Raw genomic sequence first — 19,976 nt, forward strand, 5'->3', positions numbered from 1 at the left:
ATTTAACAATTATCTACAACAGCTAATTTTTCTGACATCTCAAAGCCTGTTGAAAATGTCTCTAACTAAATTTTTTGCTATGTTAGATATATCTGCTATTACTGAACACACTGTAGGTTCTCTGTTCCATTGCTAACATCTGACTTCTATTGACTACCCCCAAGTCAGACATCAATTTTCATTCACTTCAACTTGATTTCTTCCACTTAGACATGATTTTTATTCTCAAATTCTGATAATAGAGTCTTCAATATCATGATAAGAATCTCACAGTTTTCTTTTTTTTTTTTGTTTTTTGTTTGGTAAGAGGAGGAGGTCAGCACCTGTGACTCTTTGTAGGACTTTCAAAAGGAAAGGAGGAAGTTGTGCTTAGACTGCAGGCATAACTTGAATATTTGCAACTAAGTAGAGTCTGCTAAGGGAACTGAAGGGCCAAATGTTAGTGCTTAGCTGGGCAACAGATACAGTCTACAACTCAAGAATGGAAACAGTCTCATTCATGCAGTTTTTACTTACCGGTTTTCATTGACAAGGCTATGGTCAGCACTAAATCATGGTAGATGGCATTTGTCCAAAGTACTGGATAGTGGGATCAAACTCCAATCCAGTTGTGAAGCAGTCTTTCTTATCACCTCTCATCAGGAATTGTGTTAATAAGTGAGTGTTGATTAGTTCAGTTCATGATGATAGGAGATAAGAGGAGGAGAGTTTACATTGTGATCCCTACAAAATAGATATTTAGGAACGGAACCTTAGAATTTAATTATGTTAATACCAGCCTGCCTGAGGCTGTATCTAATTCTGATAAAAATCTATTTTAAATGTTTGTATTTATATCTATATTAATGCAATCCACTTGGGCTGAAGACAGAGTATTCAACACTTAGGGCATTTCTACAACATGCATCTATGTCTTTCAATTTAACAAGGAGAGTCTCTATCAACAATTTTTTTTTTCTTTTTTTGCTTTTTTTCCTACATCCATCACCCTCATTACAGCAGCTGGAAAATGCAATGAAAAATTATAATTAACTTGCAAACAAGAAATCAATAGTTTTATGATAATGCATATCATTGGGTAAATTTGTTACTGGACAAAATTTGAGATATTTCACACCAAATCATGTGATCAGTCTTAACACCTCATAACCTCTCACTCCTTCACCATCCATGTCTCTATCATTTTTTGTTCTGGAAGTTATCTTGCCTGCTTGTTCTCTTTAAGTTTTCATATTTTTAATTGGATTAAGAAATTGTTTATAAGTTATTTGCAGCACTTCCAGCAATTGCCTAGCTTATTTGGTGTGTGACACCAGCCCCGTTCCCATTTTGTTATGCTATATTCCAATCACCAGTTTCATATATTAGCTAATGAAAGTGTTTCTTATTATACTAAATCACTCCAGATTCTTTATTATTTTCAAAGTTAACTGAAATTCAGAAGCGATGTATCTTATTATAGATACAGTTACAAAATAGTTAAAACATCTACTTTCAAACATGTCTTGTATTCTTCTACAATAGTAAAACAAAATGGTTCCGAATCAACCTTTTTTTTGTTTGAAATATTGACCCTAAATTAGTGAAACTCTACAGTTTTATGTCTGAAAGCACTCTTTTTTTTAAACTGTTTTGGGCAGTTTCTATCTTCTCTCTTTTATTTTTTAACTTGTGATGTTTTATATTCATTTTTACACTACCTGCTTGGGTAATATGGTTTATCTGCTGGAACAATGGTTTTCATAGATGGGTACATTTCCTACCACTAGCTACTCAAGTGTGTAATACAGGTATAACCTGTTTATTTGTTCAGTCAGACAAACTAGAATAATTAGAGTTAGGTACCTTGCTTCAGAGTTACAATACAATGACTCTAGTAAGATCTGAACTTATAACTACGTGGTTCAGTAATCCAGAAACTTAACTTGACAACCGCTATAAATATTAACAACTCAGAAATCATTCTGAACAAATCAATATTAACTTAACTATTAGTACTTTCACAACTACTACTTACAACAATGTGTGGCATTTACCACTTGCACTACCACTACTTCAACAACCACTGACTACCAGCACTTCAACACCCATTACTACAACCATCATACTTGCAACCATCACAACTAGACTTTCACCATCACAAACTGCATCTCTCCAATCTTTGCCATTACAGTCCCAACATAACCACCAACCACCATTACAGTTATCACTGCTACAACTTCCATCATTGCAACCACTGCTACTACAACCACCACCACCACCACCACCACCACCACAATCCTGAGCATTCTCAGTAATCATCACAACAATCAGCACTATACCCAACACCACTAACACCATTCCTGTCATCATCACACCACCTGACATCTCTACTCCACAACCAACACTACTACTACTACTACTACTACTACTACTACTACTACTACTACTACTACTACTACTACTACTACTACTACTACTACTACTACTACTACTACTACTACTACTACTACTACTACTACTACTACTACTACTACTACTACTGTCACTTTTAGAAGAAACATTTCCAATTGCATTTAAAAGAAAATCATCCCCAGTTTTCTTGAATTTAGGATTTCTTGTGTATGTTATATTCTTTCATTAACTATTTCCAATGCTTGCGTCACTTCCATGCTGCAATTTACTCTTATTTTCTTAACTTTATCGTGACATTATCAATCTTTTGTTTTCCTTTGTTTTCTTTTGTTTTGTTTTTCTTCCTTTTCACTTTTTAAAGTGATTTTGCTTCAAGTGAGAAGCAATATTGAATGACTCACCATGTTACATGTACACAGAAAACAGTTAATATGTTGCACTGATAGTTATCAACAACACTTAACGCAGCAAACAACTGATTGTTGACGGTTCCCAGTGGGAGCAGGGATTGCTGGGTAATTCTTACAACAAAAGTTGTACCAGGGTTTATGTTATCTGGCACTAATTTTATATATTGTTTTCTCTAATTCTTCTAATGTCATCCAATGCTTGTAACTCTGAAGTTGCCTGGTAGATTGTGCAGCACTGTCTCATATCTGATTGAAATGGTGTATATGACAGAATGCTATAGTGTGGTGATAGTTGTTGTTTATCAACCTTGTTCAAACAAACCAATGATCAAAAGCGTTCCAGTCATGACCATCTAACGTGTTCCCTTTCTATTTTATTTTTAAATGGAAGAGTATGAATTAAGGAAATTTGACTGTTACTCCTAGTAGACAAATGACCAAACAGAAGTTCCCTTCTAGGTCCATTGCTGTAATAGCCAAGGCATTTGGTCAGCTGAGGTGATTGACACATCTCAATGATAATGTTTACATCAATCTGCTTTCTGTTTTCCCCCTGTGACGTAGAACTTAAGTTAAAGAGAGATCTGGAGGGAAATTAACAGTTGTTTTGTGACACAAACGAATCCAAAGTCTCAGTCTTCAATTATGCAACATTGCTAATAAATTTAAACCGTTGCTTAATAGAATGGCCAGTTGAAGAATTACTGGAGACAGAAATTAATTGGTTATGAACATGTGAGACTCAGTATTTCAAGCTATGTGAATAAATGTTATGATCAGTTGCACAGTTGGAATAAAATCAAACATAATCAATAAAACCTTACTGAACCCATGTCAGGATAAGAAATCAGACAGGGAGGTGTTAAAGTTGACTATGTAATGTTTAACAGTGTTTACCATAATGCTCTTGTACAGTTTTCTTAGCAGAGATATGTTTCTCCATTTCTTACTATTTTACATCCATGTTAGAAGACTAGTTTAGTGTAACAGCACTTGTTTCTTTCTTTGAATGAGTAACTTACTGTTAACCATTCGTCTTTGGAGTATTTGTGGGGAGCCCCTACTATTTTATTGTTCATTTTACTTTCACAGTGGCATAGAATATATCCCTAAACTTGCACATTGCTTAACTCTTTAGCATTTAAACCAGCCATATCCAGCCCAAATATCCTATTTATTTTAAGTTCAGACTAACCAGATCTGACTTTTCATATCAACCCTACAATGTCTAAAGTAGATAATTACATAATTCAAAATCTTAAGCATAACATTACCTAATAACTATCAACCTATCTTTTATAGTCATAATGTATTTAGGACTATCACCCTTGCCTTTATCATTCATGCCCCTATTGCTCACCACTCAATCACTCTCTCCTCTATTCAATCTCCCTATACTATGCTGGAAGTATTAATAAGGATGACAGTGGATCTCTTCTGCTCATTGTTTCAATTGTAATATGAGATACTATTGGACTTAATTGAACCCCTCACCAGCACTCCACACCCTCCTTCTCTCATCCTCATCAACTTTGCTCTCTCAACCATCTTGAGGCATATGCATAAAGTACCTCATCAAATATCAATGTAACCCACACACTCTACCTATACTCTTCCCTTGGCCATTTAGTATCAACACACATCATTCACCCTCACATCTATCATGCTCTCACCCCTATTCTTTCTAGTAGTTGTGTCTTGATAAAATGCACTAGGGAGCACTCCATTAAGTATGGGGTTAAGAGAACTCATTAGTCTTGTCAAAGACATGACAACCTTTGTAGTGCTGGTACCACACTTCATAGAGTGTACTGAGTGCACCTCGTACACTTTATAAAATGGTTGGTGTCAGGAAGGATATCTAGCCAAAGAAACCTAGCAAAGCATTAAAATAAACAAGATTTGGTCCTCCAACTCATCTAGGAGAGCAGCGAAGATTTGCCTAACCCATGCATTCATTGTAAACAGATGATGGTTGTGATGGTAGCAGCAGAAGAAATTTACTGCTATTTTCAGCATGTTGAGTGTCCTCATAAATATTCTCTTTCCTGGTTTGATTTGATTGATGTTCACTGTTGATGTTAATGATGATGCTATAGAGTCCCAAATTAATTTAATTAGTCACATCCAAAATTTGGTAACAATTAATCAAATACCCTATTGTGATTTATAAAGCCAGAATTCCAGATATAGCTTGGCTTTAAGATCCATTATGATGTTGTTTATTTCCTTCATCTTCAGAAAAGCAGCTTCCAATGTATTGGGATTTGAACACAGAACAGCTAACTGCAACTATCTCTTCAACTATAAAGACTCACTCATCTTTCCAGTCATTTCATTAGAATTTATTAAATTTTACAATTCTACTAACCTTTTGCTTTTTTAATTATCTTAAAAGCTTTTAAAACAAAATACTTAGAAATGATTAGTATTGATATATATATTAATTATTATTAACATGTTAACTTACCACAGAATTTAGAAAAATAGAAGAAATCTTAGAGTGAAAAATATCATGTATTTTCTATCAAGAAAGTGTTTTCTATTATTGATGCTTTCTCACAGTATTCTTTGTAGCTTGTCTTCTTATTCGATCCACTTCACAGCTACAGCTCAGTTCTGATTGAAAAATAGCCTAAGATAACAGGCTGACAACAACAGTTACGAATATAAGAAAATAGTTTCAGGTTTTGAAGTCTTTGTGTGTAAAAGAAAAAGATTCCCTAATCTCTAAAGACTTTTGAGCATAGTTTGTTTATAAATAACCTTAGATAAACATGTTTGCCTTGCACCAGTGCACAATGAATAAACAGATGACAAAACACTAATTCATTTTAGACAATATTTTATACTTCAAACAAGATTTTTTTTTTCTCTAAAGACCCTCCAGAATATTTCAACATTCTTTTCATCTATTTTCGTAGACATTGAGTAGAAATTTCCTGTTTTATGTTAAGTTTTTGACAGTGCCAATTGTTGCAGGATATGATAATTTACTTCCAAATTTTGCTAGAGTTTTTGCTAGATTCATAATATTGTATTGCTAAAATGGTTGTCATATCATACCATGTCAACATCATCATCATCAGCAACATCACCATCATTTTATATCTGCTTTCAGTGTGTGTTTGGGTTGGATAGGTTGTCAGAAATTTAGTCATATTTATATTTGCAGTTACTACCCTGCTTCAGGAACCATATTTTACTTGTATGTTCCACTTTTGGCATGATTTTACAACCAGATGCCTTTTTAATATCAAACACTTTACAGAGTATGCTGGGGTGCCACCAGCACTAGAGTGGTTACCAAAATCCCAGAAAGTCTAAAAATTTCTCTTTATTTTATGTTGTATCTGGTTATTTAAGGTAATATAACAGGGAGGGTCTATAGGAGAGTGATGAAAGAAGGTACCAGGATGTGAAAGTAATAAAAGAGAGATTATGATGGGGAAACAATGATAGGAAATAAGAGGTGCTGGAAGAGAGACAGTGATGGGTTGCAACATGCTGGTAAAAAGATTGGATAGAAAACAGTGTTAGCAGTGTGATGGAGAAGAGAGAGTATGAACAGGTCTGCTGCCATGCCTCATTACACACAGGTGTCATGGTGGGAGAAAGGTAAACGATAGAGTAATGAAGGGTAATGGGAGGAGTTGAATACAGACAGATCCAATGCTATTATTTCTTAACTATTGGTAGTGATAGAAGAAATAGAGAATTACAGATGAGAGGGAAATGAAAATAGAAATATGGATCTCTGATCAGAGTGAGAGAGTGGGTCATAATTTAACTACTAACAAAGAGGGTGGAGCAGTAGATGTTGGACACTTAACAGGAGCACAATAAATGAGAGATCCCTACTCCCATCACCATTTTAATGTCATACTTGTATGGATAGATGGGTCTTCTCTCGTGCCATGAATCACTATAAGCTGTAGTTTTTAGTCATCTCTTTCATATGTTTCAGCTTCTTAAGATAAGTTTTCACACTTGGTTCCATATTTCCTAGATCATCCTATTCTACAGGTTCCGTTCATTTGAACCACTTTGGTCTTCTTTATGCAAATGACATTCTTCATATGCATCACATGTCCAAATCAGTGCAGTCTTCTTTGCACACTAAATCTAGTTGCTTTTATATTCAGCTTTTTTTCTCTCAGTTCATTTGTGTGCCATCATTTATGTATGCTAAAATTACATATCTAGCAACACATGCTCAATTCAATTTTTCCTTCCATTCTCAAATCCTCCACATTAAAGGTTTATGTCTCTCTACTATGTAAAATTGCACTTTGTATAATCTACCCTTTCACTTACAAAGAGAAACATTTTGTTATGAGCAGAGATAAATAGTTCCCTGAACTTACTTCCTTGTTCTAACTTCTACTACCCAACTGCATTGCTAATTAGATCACCTCGGTAACAAAACTTGTCAATTCCTTCGAAGGAGCCTTCCAGACATTTTAAAGCCTCTGTTTCACATGTACTCTTACTACTGACTTATCCTGTGCATTTGTCACCCAATCCCTCTTGTACATCCATAGTTTACACTGAGTACACTGTTTGGAATTTTTAATTCTTTTCTATGTATCAAGCACAGCCATAACCTTGATGGCGGCAGGAATCTGTTTTCTTTTGTACTTAGAAAAACTTCAATCTATATTAAATTCACTGTAAGGCTCTTTGGTTCTATGTCTAGCTTCCATGTCTGGAATTTCTTCTACAGATTTGACTAAAGGAGCTTGGTCATTGGGATATGGAAATTCCCACAGACAGCCTGTCTGAAATTTCTGTAATGGCCTGAAAGGCCATAATAAACGAGAAGCCACCATTCTAACTGCATCTCTGTACTGACAAAATTAGCTTACTCTTTAGTAATTACCATTTAGAACTTGAAGTAAAGAAATATCTTCCATTTCCTCTAGATTAGATTAATGAAACAATTTTAAATTTCAGTATTTGATAAGATGTTGAAAGTAATGATTTTCTCCTGTAAATGCATGAAATTAATTATAAAACCGATTTATCGAGGTCAAATTTAGATTGAGAACTCTTAATTTTTTTTTTTTTTTTACTTAGAATTCTTGCACATATGCCATCATCTACATGCCTGTTTAATCATGCTAACATAAGTTAGACAGGTCTGTAGGACATCTTTTAATGAATTTTCTTGTCTCATCTCATTTGTGATTTAACTTCATACAATGTCTTTTAATATCCACAAGTCAAATGAAAGAAGTCTCTATGTTGTCTTTTAGCATGCCGGTAATGACAGCCAAATCACTTTCAAATCACACCCTACCACCTTGAAAAAGGAATAGTATGTTACAATAATATGATCCTATATACATTATACCTGAATAAAGGACAGGGTGGTCTTAGATGGAACACTTTTGATTACAAATCTACTGAAACAGGTTTGATCTAGGGTTAAACAAACGTTTATATATCTATGCCATATACCATCTTTCCTGCATAAATGAAGCACTATATTCGATGCTAAACTCACATATTCAGCTGTTTCTCTTAATTCTTCACAAAAGCAAATCCTATGCATTTCTGCAGATGAAGACCTGTCCACATTTCATAACCATACATCATATTTCTTCAAAATCTCTCATATACTTCACTAGGAAACAATAGCAGAAGGTAGTACTGATACCATTTCCAGAGCTCTAATGAGGTTAATATAATTAATGTTTAGATAGAACTTATTGTAGGGTGATGTCTGTAAGAAGAAAAGATTGCAAGGTTTGGGGATAAGACACTACTACTCACACCACAATTTTATTATCCATGTTACTACTGCAACACTACTACCCATGCTACAATTCTACTTTACTCAACAGAATTACAACTCTTACCATAACATACATTACTCTTTAACAAAACTACATTACTAAGAACATCTCAACACCTCTACCCACACTATAACACTAGTATCCACACAACAACAATATTCCCCATGTTATAATTCTACTGTCCACCCCACAAAATTACTATCATACTGCAACACCACAGTGCTACCACCCATACCGTATACGATCACACTACTACCCATGAAATTCCTACTACTCACACTACAACACAACAATCAACACCACAGCACTGCCACACTACTATCCATACCACAACCCTAGGACGCACACATGCATACTCACACACACTCATATTTAACACATACTTTTACATAATACACTAACAGAACTCACTCAAAAACACACACACATATACCACACAATCCACATACACACATACCACCCTCTTACAGGCTACAAATAAAGGCACATATACAGCACTCAACATATAAAGGCTGATGAATTGGCAGTCATTAGAGCATCAGACAGAATACTTCACAATATTTGTTTCAATTCACTGCGCTTTGAGTGCAAATCGAACTTCAGTTAACTTTGCCTTTTATTGTGTCAAGGTCAATTAAAATGTACCAATCAAAGCAATGGATTAGCAGAATTGTACAAACATCAGATGAGATATCTTGCAATATATGTTCTAGTGCTTTGCATTCTGAGTTCAAATCTGATTTGGCTATTTGGGTGGTAGATTTCACCCATTTCCCAATTTATTTATTATGGCTATTTGGAAATTTGGATGCCTTTAGTAGGCATTCTGGCCAAACTACTTGCTTGTGGAAACTTTCTTCCCTCCCTTTTCTGGTCTCAGAGGCCATGCAACAGGTCATGGGTACTGCCTTCCCTTTTAACTAAAAAGATATACAGTACTCACAATGCATGTAAATGTCTTCTATAGTACACCATTGTATTCTACTATCTTTTTTTGTACAAGAGAACTAAAGAGGGTCTCTTTGTGGCTGCTCAATCTAACAGAAATAATAGTCAAATATTTCTCAACTCCTTAAAAATGGCTTACATAACACAACACAGTGGTCTAATATTTTACATAATACACTACTGTGGTGTACTATCATCTATAAGACACCACAGTTTTCTACTGTCTTCTGTAATACATCAGTGTTCTTATATCTTATATTTCATAACTCAGTGTTCTAATATTTTATATAATAACCAGTGTTCATTATATCTTACATAACACACAATTGTAGTCTACTGCCTTCCATAACACCACAGTGCACTACTGTCTTCTTTAATACACTTCAGTATTCTACTGTCTTCTATAACACACCACTGTGTTATACTATTTTCTATGACACAGCACTATGTTCTAATATTTACCGTAACACACCAGTGTTTATTGTCTTCTAACACATGTTCAAATGTGTTGTGTAAGACACCACGATATACTAATATCTTCTATAATATACTACAGTGTAATTCTGTCTTCTGTAACACGCCATAATATTCTAGCATCTGCTCTTACACTCCTCCAGTGTGTGTATTGTCTTCCATATCACACCATGTTGTAATCAAGTATTAAATCAGTCCTGCTGAGAAATGCAGAGTTTATGATAAGTGAAGTCGTTGAAATAATATAATTCTGCAATATATTGTCCAACTATATTAAACACTATATCATTTGGCACAAATTATAGAATTTCTGCATTTGAAATGAAGTGGAATCTGACTCCAGTGTTTCCCCCCCCCCTTTCGTTTCAATAGATTTCTAATTTTAGTAAACATCATTTTTTCTGTTTCCTAAAATTCTTTTTATTCTTATTCGCGTTCTTGTTATTGTCTTCAAATTCTGCTCTTTGAAGCCACTGTCCTCACACTACCCCCTCCATCACCTCATTGCATTCAGCAGCCTATTTTGGTGCCTTTAGCTGCAAATGGGCCATAATTGTCTTGTATTCATATTGACGGAAGACACTAATACAGCCCAGTTAAATTTTCATGTTAGCATGTTTCCTGAATCATTAATACAAGCCACCTGCACCTTCCTCTTGACCTTTTACCAACTTTTCTCTCCTCTTCACACAAAACTCAACTTATTTCCTTTCTTGTTTCCTTCTTTCATTCAATTTTATTAATATTTTCTTTTTCTTTTTCATCACTCTTCAGTTTTCTTCCTCATCTTCTTCTTCCAGTTCCTTTTTCACTTATGTAATCTTTCTTTGATTTTACATCCAGACAATCTTGTTGTTAGCTCAACCCTACTTAGTGTCAAACGTTTTACTATAATAATTATACCTTTCGGTTTTTGTCATGTCTTTTCTCACAGCTGACATATGTCTAGCTGCCATTTTGCAGAAATTATCTAAGTGTCTTTTATTCTTTACAACATTATTTCCTCTGTTCCTTGAAGTTTTGCTTCCATTTTATTTCAAACTACTTCAATAAATGATATTACAAACTTTTTTTTTTCGCCTTATTTAGTCAAAGGAGGTGGAGCATTGTTCATGACCTCCCAGAATAGTGAGTTTGATACAGTTAATGTTGAGGGATTTTGCTGGAATCAAAACTATACATTTGTACAATTGCAGAGTAACATAAAGAAGTTAACACTTCACATCAGGCACTGTTAAAATCTAAGATATAACTTATTACTTTGTCCTTAATCTATTCTATATTTAGATTGTAGGAGATAATAGTTGACTGGTAAATTGGTCACACTGTATCAACCTTTTTTCTTCTATTTTTCTACATTTGTTTAGGGAACATTCACAGATTTATATTTTTGGTGGGGAAACACCCTACTTACCATTCCATACCAGACATAAAGTTTCTTACTAAATAAAAAAGCATGTCTCTTCCATTTGTTTCTTATTTTAAAAGTAAAGCTCAGTGAAGTAAATTAGAGGTGAGTGAGTAGAGTAAAGGTGAGTGGTACTGAGTACAGGTATAGTGGAATAGAGTAAATTCACATATGTGAAAGTCTGCTCATCAGAATAAAAATGAACACAGAAGGGAGTGCAGCTAAGTGGAGGTAAATTCAACAAAGTAACAGTCAGTTCAGTTGAATCACAATCAGCTTAGTAGAGTGACACTCAGCTCAGTAGAGTGGCACTCAGCTCAGTTCAGTAACAGTTGACCCAGTACAGACCTGAAAATACAGAGTCTTCTCCCTACGGTGTACAAAATTATCCAAAACTTCACAGCATAGAGTATAAGGAAGCTCAGTGGAGGTAAGCACTGCAGAGCAAAGGAAAAATCAGAATAATAGATGTCAACTCAGTTCAATAAATGTCAACTGAAGAGAGTAGAGATTGAGGTTGACTGAGTAAGGTAGATGGCAGCTCAGTGGAAGAGAGGCAAATAAAATCTGCAAACTAATGTTAATTCCAAGCTGTGGATATTCCGTTTTTCTTGTGTCACTTCAGCAAGGCATGTATGTTACACAATCTCATTCTCCCCCAAACAACCTGTAACCTAACACCTAGACAAAGAAACAAACACAGATGACAGACAGTTTTGTAGTTTAGGTTCGTCCATTTCTGAAGTTCACTTCTCATCCTTTTTTTTTTTTTTTTGGTTCTGCCAATAAGAGTGACATATCTGTGACATGCCAGTAACATATCAGTGGTTATATGCCAGTGATTCACCAGCAATATTCCAATAATAAAACAGTGATTTTCATCCTCATTTTAATTGTCCTCTTTTCCAAGCTAGCATGAGTCACTCAGAGTTTATTGAAGCAGACTTTCTACCCTTCCAGTTGCCAACCTTCACTTGTTTCCAAGCAAGGAAATATTTTCCCATGGCCAGATATGTTTTCACAGAATATTGGAAATGAATGACACCTCCTATATAACAGTGACACTCATTTATAATTATCACGTGATATCAACATTCACACAAAATGCTTTGGTCAGGATTATAGTAAAAGAAACTGGCCTAGATGCCAGCCAGTTAAACTGAACCCGTAACTATGTGGTTGGGAAGCAAGCTTCTTTGCCACATAGTCATGTCTATGTCTGTATGATATACCATTAATACACCAATAATATACCAGCAATATTCCTCTGAAATGCTAGTATTGTTGTTGTCTCAAGTCAATAAATTAAATTTCATCTTTCTTTAAAGACTTATATGCAAAACAAAATTAATATTCCAGAATATTCCAGAATATTTTAAAGATCTTTCTCTTGTTGTGCTGGGCAGGCTACCCCTGTATAGGTATCCCACCCTGAAACTATCCCTCATTCTACTACATAACTTATATCACAGATTACAATAAATATCTGTATAGATGAGAAGAATTTTAATCGTTTCATAATGTTTTGATGTCTTAATAATTGCAAAACAGGCACGCACACATGCACACACACATGCACTTATGCACACACACAGATAATGATGAATTTATGTATGCATGCATAGGTGTGTATGTATACACACACATACACACACACTTATATATGTATAAAGAGCTGTGAAGAAAGTTGTGGGCAGTGGTACCTTATTAAAACTGCCATTAACATTTTAGTTCTGATTTGAAATCAAAGTTCATCAGAATGTCCAGATTTAATGCCTTAACCTTTTATCTTTGATGCCATGTTTTCAGTCTATTTCACTTTTAACATTTCCGACCCATCTTCCATCAAAGACTCTTTAACATGACTTCTCCACTCCCCACCTCACTATATTACACATTCTTTATCTTGTTACTGTTCCTTCCCTCACTGTTCACCCTTTCCACTTTCTAACCTACACATGCACACACATATAGATGATTACTTTCCCTCAACTACTCTGTTTCTTTCTCCTTCATTCTCCATCTACCAACCCCCTTTTATCACATCATTTTCACCTATGAAGAGGATATTTCAGTATCTATTCACTTATCCTAGTGTAAGTCCCATTAACTGTGACCTCCAAAACTCAATAACCCATTAGACCTGACCTCTGACACTGTTTAGTGCTGCCACCTGACTGTTTAACCCTTTGGGGTTTCTTTGGTCTCTTACTTCAGACTTTTCTAAAATCTTATGTACAAAGTTACTTTCTTTCTTTACTTGCAGATGTTGAAGAATGCAATGGCCTGGCTGTCAACTGGGTCACTAATCATCTCTACTGGACTGATGCTAAAACCAGTCGAATTGAGATGTCAAACTATGATGGAAGAGGTCGCCGAATTTTGTTTGGATCTGATCTAGACCAACCAAGAGGAATCATTGTAGATCCAATGTCTGGGTAAGTCAACTCAACTTCTGGGTTTAATCAATATTTTACAGTCTGAAATTGACCATTTCTACTCCTAAAGATCTCTGAGAGACAAATTTTATTTATCTACGGAAGGCATAATCTTGCAATTAGAGAATCTTTGAATGTATATATATCAATCTATTTAGGAACTGTAATCTACATTCACTATTTGTTTGTAATGTAACATGTTGTTTGGAAGGAAGTGTGACTGCCAAGGAATATTGCATTCAGTTTGCTACCCGGTTTTGTTATTATGTCAATAATATAATGTAAAGGGCAGTTTAAAAACAATCTTCTGCTATTTTCTTTCTCACTAATTTTCTCATTCTTCCATCACAACTTATTAACAAGAAATGTTTCAGTTGTAGCTCTCTGTATTGTTACTAGTTTAATTGTTTCCCATTTTGGATTATATTGCTTACTATTGTCTGTTTGATTGTTTAAACAGACCATTGTGAACTTGTAATGCTCACAGAAACATAATTTTCTATCTTATTTAACCATAAACATAATATCACTTAGGTAACAAAGTACCGATATCAAATTGCCATCTGTGTGTTCCAGTTGAATACTTTCTTCACTGGTGAAGCTACTGGACACTGAAGATAACAAACAAAATAGAAAACAACTCTTTTAGCTCTGTGTTTGGTAGATTCTTTTTCTGTTATCAATGTTTTTCATTGCAATCTTTCAAAAGTCTGAGAATAGCTTTCATTTGATCCAAAAGAATACTTTCCATTCTAGTTAAGCCTGAAGCAGTTAAAAGACAATTGTTTTGTGTGTATTTACACCTTGTGTTAATAATGTAAAATATATTATTTGTGAATTTTAACTTCGCATATTTTTCAACCTGTGTCTTTAATTTCTGTGGACATTTTATCACGTTCAGCTGCACTTCATCAGAACTAGAAACAAGATTATATCTATCTTGTTTTAGAAAGTGAACTTACATCTCCCTCTTCCTCTCAACATTCTAAACATTCAGACTGGGTTTTTTTTTTTAGTTCAGTATTATATGAAATGATATTTCACATTTATTTCTATATTTCTTGCTACATTCTTTCCATTTCTTCTATGATAAATAGTCTCAGTACACTTTGTAAAGTGGTTGGCAAATAAATATGTCAGTGATAGGGTCCAAAGGACTCTTTCATCTTGCCAAGAACATGACACTATCTCTAGTACTGGTGTTATATAATAAAATGTACTCAGTACACTCTATAAAGTGGTAGATGTTAGGAAGGTCATCCAGCCATAGAAACCATGCAAAAAAAAAAAAAGAAAAAGAAACATAAGAGTGAGACAGAGTTTCTAACCTGTCTAAGAGGGTAGTAACTCTAAATAGAACTAACTCAGACCATGACTACTTCTTCAACCCATGCCAGCATAGAACCTAAATGTAAAATGGTGATGACAATTTCTCCCAATATTTCTTATATTTAACACTTATATTCTAAACCTTTAGTCATAAAATGCAACTGAAGTAGGTAAATGGTTTACTTGCTGTGTTGCTCTCTGTTTCTCTACAGACCTTGTTAACATGACCTAAGTACCACTTCCACTTCATATCTCAGTAACAGCTGTTAAGAAGGACATTGACCAAACAATTCAGACTAATGTCACTCTAAGCTTCCAAGATTTAATCACATAAAATTAATGTTATTTTTCTTTGACATGTCACTGCTGCACACAAACAGATATTTTAGACTACATTAAAAAGAAGACCTCCAGACTAATTGGCATGGAGTTCTTCACTAGTACACTCAAGCCTCTGACCCGATACCAAGTAATCTTTGCTTCTCAGAGATAGCTGGTTCCAAGCTATCTTCTCCTATGCCCACATAGCTTACACATCTCTCATTCTTTGAACATATTGTGTCTAACCATCTCTGGGCTCAGCACTAAACCCTAACCATAATTCTTCCTCCCCAGTTCCAATACTCTGGAATTTTCCCCTTACTTGCAGTTGTTCAAGAATATATTAATTTCAGCTGTCTTGAAGACAAATTGGCAGAGTCATTAGAGCATAAAACAAAATGCTTTGTTGTATTTGTTCCAGCTCTTTTCACTCTGAGTTCAAATCCCACCAAAGCCAACTTTACCTTTAACCTTTAAGAGCTCACAAAATAAAGTACCAGTCCAGGGTTGTGAATAGGTGTTACTGTTAGAACATTGGACAAGATACCTTGTGTTCCTAGTCTTTGCATTTTAACTTCTTAATCCCTCACCTGGTCTTAATACCCCCACCTGCTTAGTTCTTAGGTATTTTTAGCAGCATTCACTCTTTTGTGCACATTCAGGCCCAAACCTCTCGTTTAAGGATTACTTCATTCTCTCCTACCATTCTTGCAGGCATTAAAAACAATATTTAGAAACAGTTAAGGGTACTGCTCTTTCTTCTTTGACAAAGCAATGAAAAGAAAAAGACCCAAAGAATCTACAAAAGCTAGGCGGTGAGCTGGCAGAAACGTTAGCACGCCGGGCAAAATGCTTAGCAGTATTTCGTCTGCTGCTACATTCTGAGTTCAAATTCCGCCGAGGTCAACTTTGCCTTTCATCCTTTCGGGGTCGATAAATTAAGTACCAGTTACGTACTGGGGTCGATGTAATCGACTTAATCCCTTTGTCTGTCCTTGTTTGTCCCCTCTATGTTTAGCCCTTTGTGGGCAATAAAGAAATCAGAATCTACAAAAGCTATGAGCATCACTCCATCCTCCAGACCAAACCATTTAAAAAAGTATATGTAATGTCCTTTATAAGTCATGACATTCTTAACCTGCGTTATAGACTTATTTAGTTAATAATACACCATTTCATGAAGAATGGAAAAAGCAGAGCCAGAGCATACACAAAGATGGAAAGTGTCACTGAAGAGGTCACAGATGTGATGAAAGATTTGCAGACAATGGACATGAGTTAGAATAAGAACAGTAATAAATAAGTGAAAAACGAATATATAGTGCATGTGTTTATTTGGCAAAAAAAATAATAATAAACAATATCTATTTCAACACACAACTTCATATCAGGAATCTTACAACACAAATTCATAAACGTAACCTCATTTCACTTGACTTTATATTGTGGGTTTATTTAACTCCTCTGAGATATTAAAGCAAAGATTAACAGCTGAACCTGTATCCTTCTTATCCTTGATTACTTAACTCTACAATATTAAGAACATTTTCTTTTAAAATAATTTGACCCCCCCCCCCCCCACCAAAGACTTTCAACTATTCTAATACAGTTATATTATCTGTGTCATGATTATATCCAATCTTCTGATAAAAGTATTTCTCAGCTTGTCTGAGAATGGTTAAACGAAGCTGATAGCAGCTTAAATTCTACTTAAATTGCTTTGATATATTGTGATATGTCTGACTTGGAAAGGTTTGTTGACTACTAATTAATTATCTTCCATAATTATCTTCTAGTTATAATTGAAAACTAAATTGGATTTTCTATTAAACAAGTAAAATTTCTTCCTATCAGCCAGACATCAATGCTGAATGAGGGGAAAATTGCCTGAAATATCTCATGTTCTATTGCTTTTTGAATATCATCTTTACTGTTGTTTTCATTGACTTTCTCCTCCTTCTCCTCCATCGTCATCGTAGACATCATCATCATTATCATCATCATCATCTGTTAATATGTATCAAAGAAAAACAACTCTTATCAAATAATAATTGCTTAGTTATGTCTCTTGCACTCTTCCTTCAGTACATTAACAACTACTTGCCGTTACTTCTAACAACAAAAACTCCAGTACAGATTATATTTCTCTCCACCCCACTTCAACCTTTTACATACATGCAGCCTAGACATGTCACACCAAACATGCACTATCTGCACGATAAATGAAACCTGACAAATATCACCCAACAAGGATACAACTAAATCTCTATTTTTCTTGAAAAAGAAACTACAGATACAATCAGTACATATGTCAAAGAAATAGGACACTCTATATGGATGCTTGACTTCTAGAAATAACAGCCAAGTCTCCCTTAAATCACATCTTTGTGATCTTAAACCAGAAAGGCATAAGGGATTATGTAAACCCAAATACACCAACTAAAACAGAAGACAGGATGATCATAGTTGAATTGCTTTTGATAATAGATATTTGGGGCTAGGATTGACATGGAACTTTACAAAAACAACAGCAACAAGAATTCTGTAACTCACCTCACAATCTCTGACAAATAATCATAATTACCTTGATAATAACTTATATACATGTGTATATATATATATATATATAACACAAGTGTATGTGCATAGGTATAGCTATGTGGTTAAGGAGCCAACTTCACAACCACACAGTTTCATGTTCGATCCCACTGTGCAGTAACTGAGGCAGTTGTCTTCTACTGTATTGCCCTATACTGGTGTGTGTGTGTGTGCATGTGTGTCTGTGTATTTTGTAACCACTAGATAACTGGTGTTTACCTGTTTATGTCCTTGTAACTAAGCAGTTTAGGAAAATTCTAGACATAAGTACTGGAGTTAATTTTATAGACTAAACCCTTCAGTATTTGTACGTGAGGGATTATAGATATGTATGTATATATGTATATGTACATATGGATGTGTGTGCTAAATAAATTGATAACTAACATTTAAGTAATGAAAACCATCAGCATCAGGACCAATATTGAAACTAATATTCTTGTGTCTTGTGTGAAAATTTATATTTTAGACACTAAACACCAACAGTTAACAATAGTAATCAAAAGAAATCATTAAGGTAAATATTGGTTCAAAAACATTGTGTGGTATTAGTCTTGCAAGACCATAGATCTACACTTAGAAGAAATTCAGCTTGTATTTGACAGATCAGTGTCTCTTGAAACCCACAGTGATAAACTCATCTATAACTATATTTGGAGGCACTATCAGCTAGTCATTTTGTTTTTCTATTTTTGCAATGGAGGCACTTTTCTTCACCAACAAACATCAGCTTAGTGAAAACAATTGCTTGCAATGGACCTCCCACCTATTGGATATTCATATTCAGTGGAGTTGGATGCCCTTCCTATCAGCAACCCTCACTTGTTTCCAAGCAAGGTAGTATTTCCCCATGATTGGGTATGTTTTCACAGAAGATTGGGAACAAACGACACCATGTATGTGATGGGAATACTTACAACTATTAAGTGTTGTAAAGATATGACTGCAGAAGCATATGCACACACACACACACACACACACACACACACACACACACACACACACACACACACACACACACACACACACACACACACACACACACACACACACACACACACACACACACACTCACAGAATAAGCTTCTTAAATTTCCATCTACCAAATTCACTCACAAAGCTTTGTTAGCCCAGGGTTATAGTGGGACTAAACCTGAAACCATATGGATGGGAATCAATGTCAAGTAATGTTAATAGGATTGTTTAGTGTTTACAATTACAATGTGTTTTCAATTAATTTGATCTTCAACTTACATCAAGTGTCTTATTCTTGGATGTGAACATAATAACAGATTTGAACTAGAAGACATTATTATTAAAATACAGGTAATACCATTCTAATAAACTAAGTCACTGATATAGATACCTAGTTCAAATCCAGTTAGGCACAGCATAAAGATCCAAGAATAAAACAAATGATGATGATTGGAGATCAAAATGATCAAAACATAGTGTCAATGTAAATATTAATTTGCTACAAGTACAAGGTCACAAATTTAATGTAGGTTGCAGTGTATTGTCAATTAAATTGACCCAACACTTGACTAATACTGTTTTCTTGACCCCTGAAGGAGGAAAGTCAAACAGAGATAATGGAAGAACAAAAAGTTCATCTCCAAAGACAAGGTTAATAGTCAGAAAAATTCTAATCATATTAACAATAACTGATCTCAGACATTTAGACATTTAATCAAATAATATTAGTTTGCTGCAAGAGGAAAAAAAATATTTTGAGCTAAAACTTCATTGAATGGTTGCTATAGACTTGTAAACAACAGTTTGAAACTGGTAAAAATAAACTGTGACTCACTGATAGGAAGTTAACCATACATCTTCTACTTGCATGATAAATGAA

The 19,976-nt window shown here is 34.7% G+C and overlaps 1 protein-coding gene across 2 annotated transcripts in view; it reads left to right on the plus strand.

Annotated features, from left to right (window-relative positions):
* The window catches only part of LOC106873594 (low-density lipoprotein receptor-related protein 6), a 699,058-nt gene that overhangs the window by 546,302 nt on the left and 132,780 nt on the right, over positions 1-19,976 (plus strand). For both annotated transcript variants that reach the window (XM_052965592.1, XM_052965587.1), the window contains exon 4: positions 13,702-13,873. In XM_052965592.1, the coding sequence (XP_052821552.1) occupies positions 13,702-13,873 (172 nt within the window). The remainder of the gene's footprint in view (positions 1-13,701; positions 13,874-19,976) is intronic.

The sequence above is a fragment of the Octopus bimaculoides genome, chromosome 1, assembly GCF_001194135.2.
Source record: "Octopus bimaculoides isolate UCB-OBI-ISO-001 chromosome 1, ASM119413v2, whole genome shotgun sequence".
NCBI classification, from domain to species: Eukaryota; Metazoa; Mollusca; class Cephalopoda; order Octopoda; family Octopodidae; genus Octopus; species Octopus bimaculoides.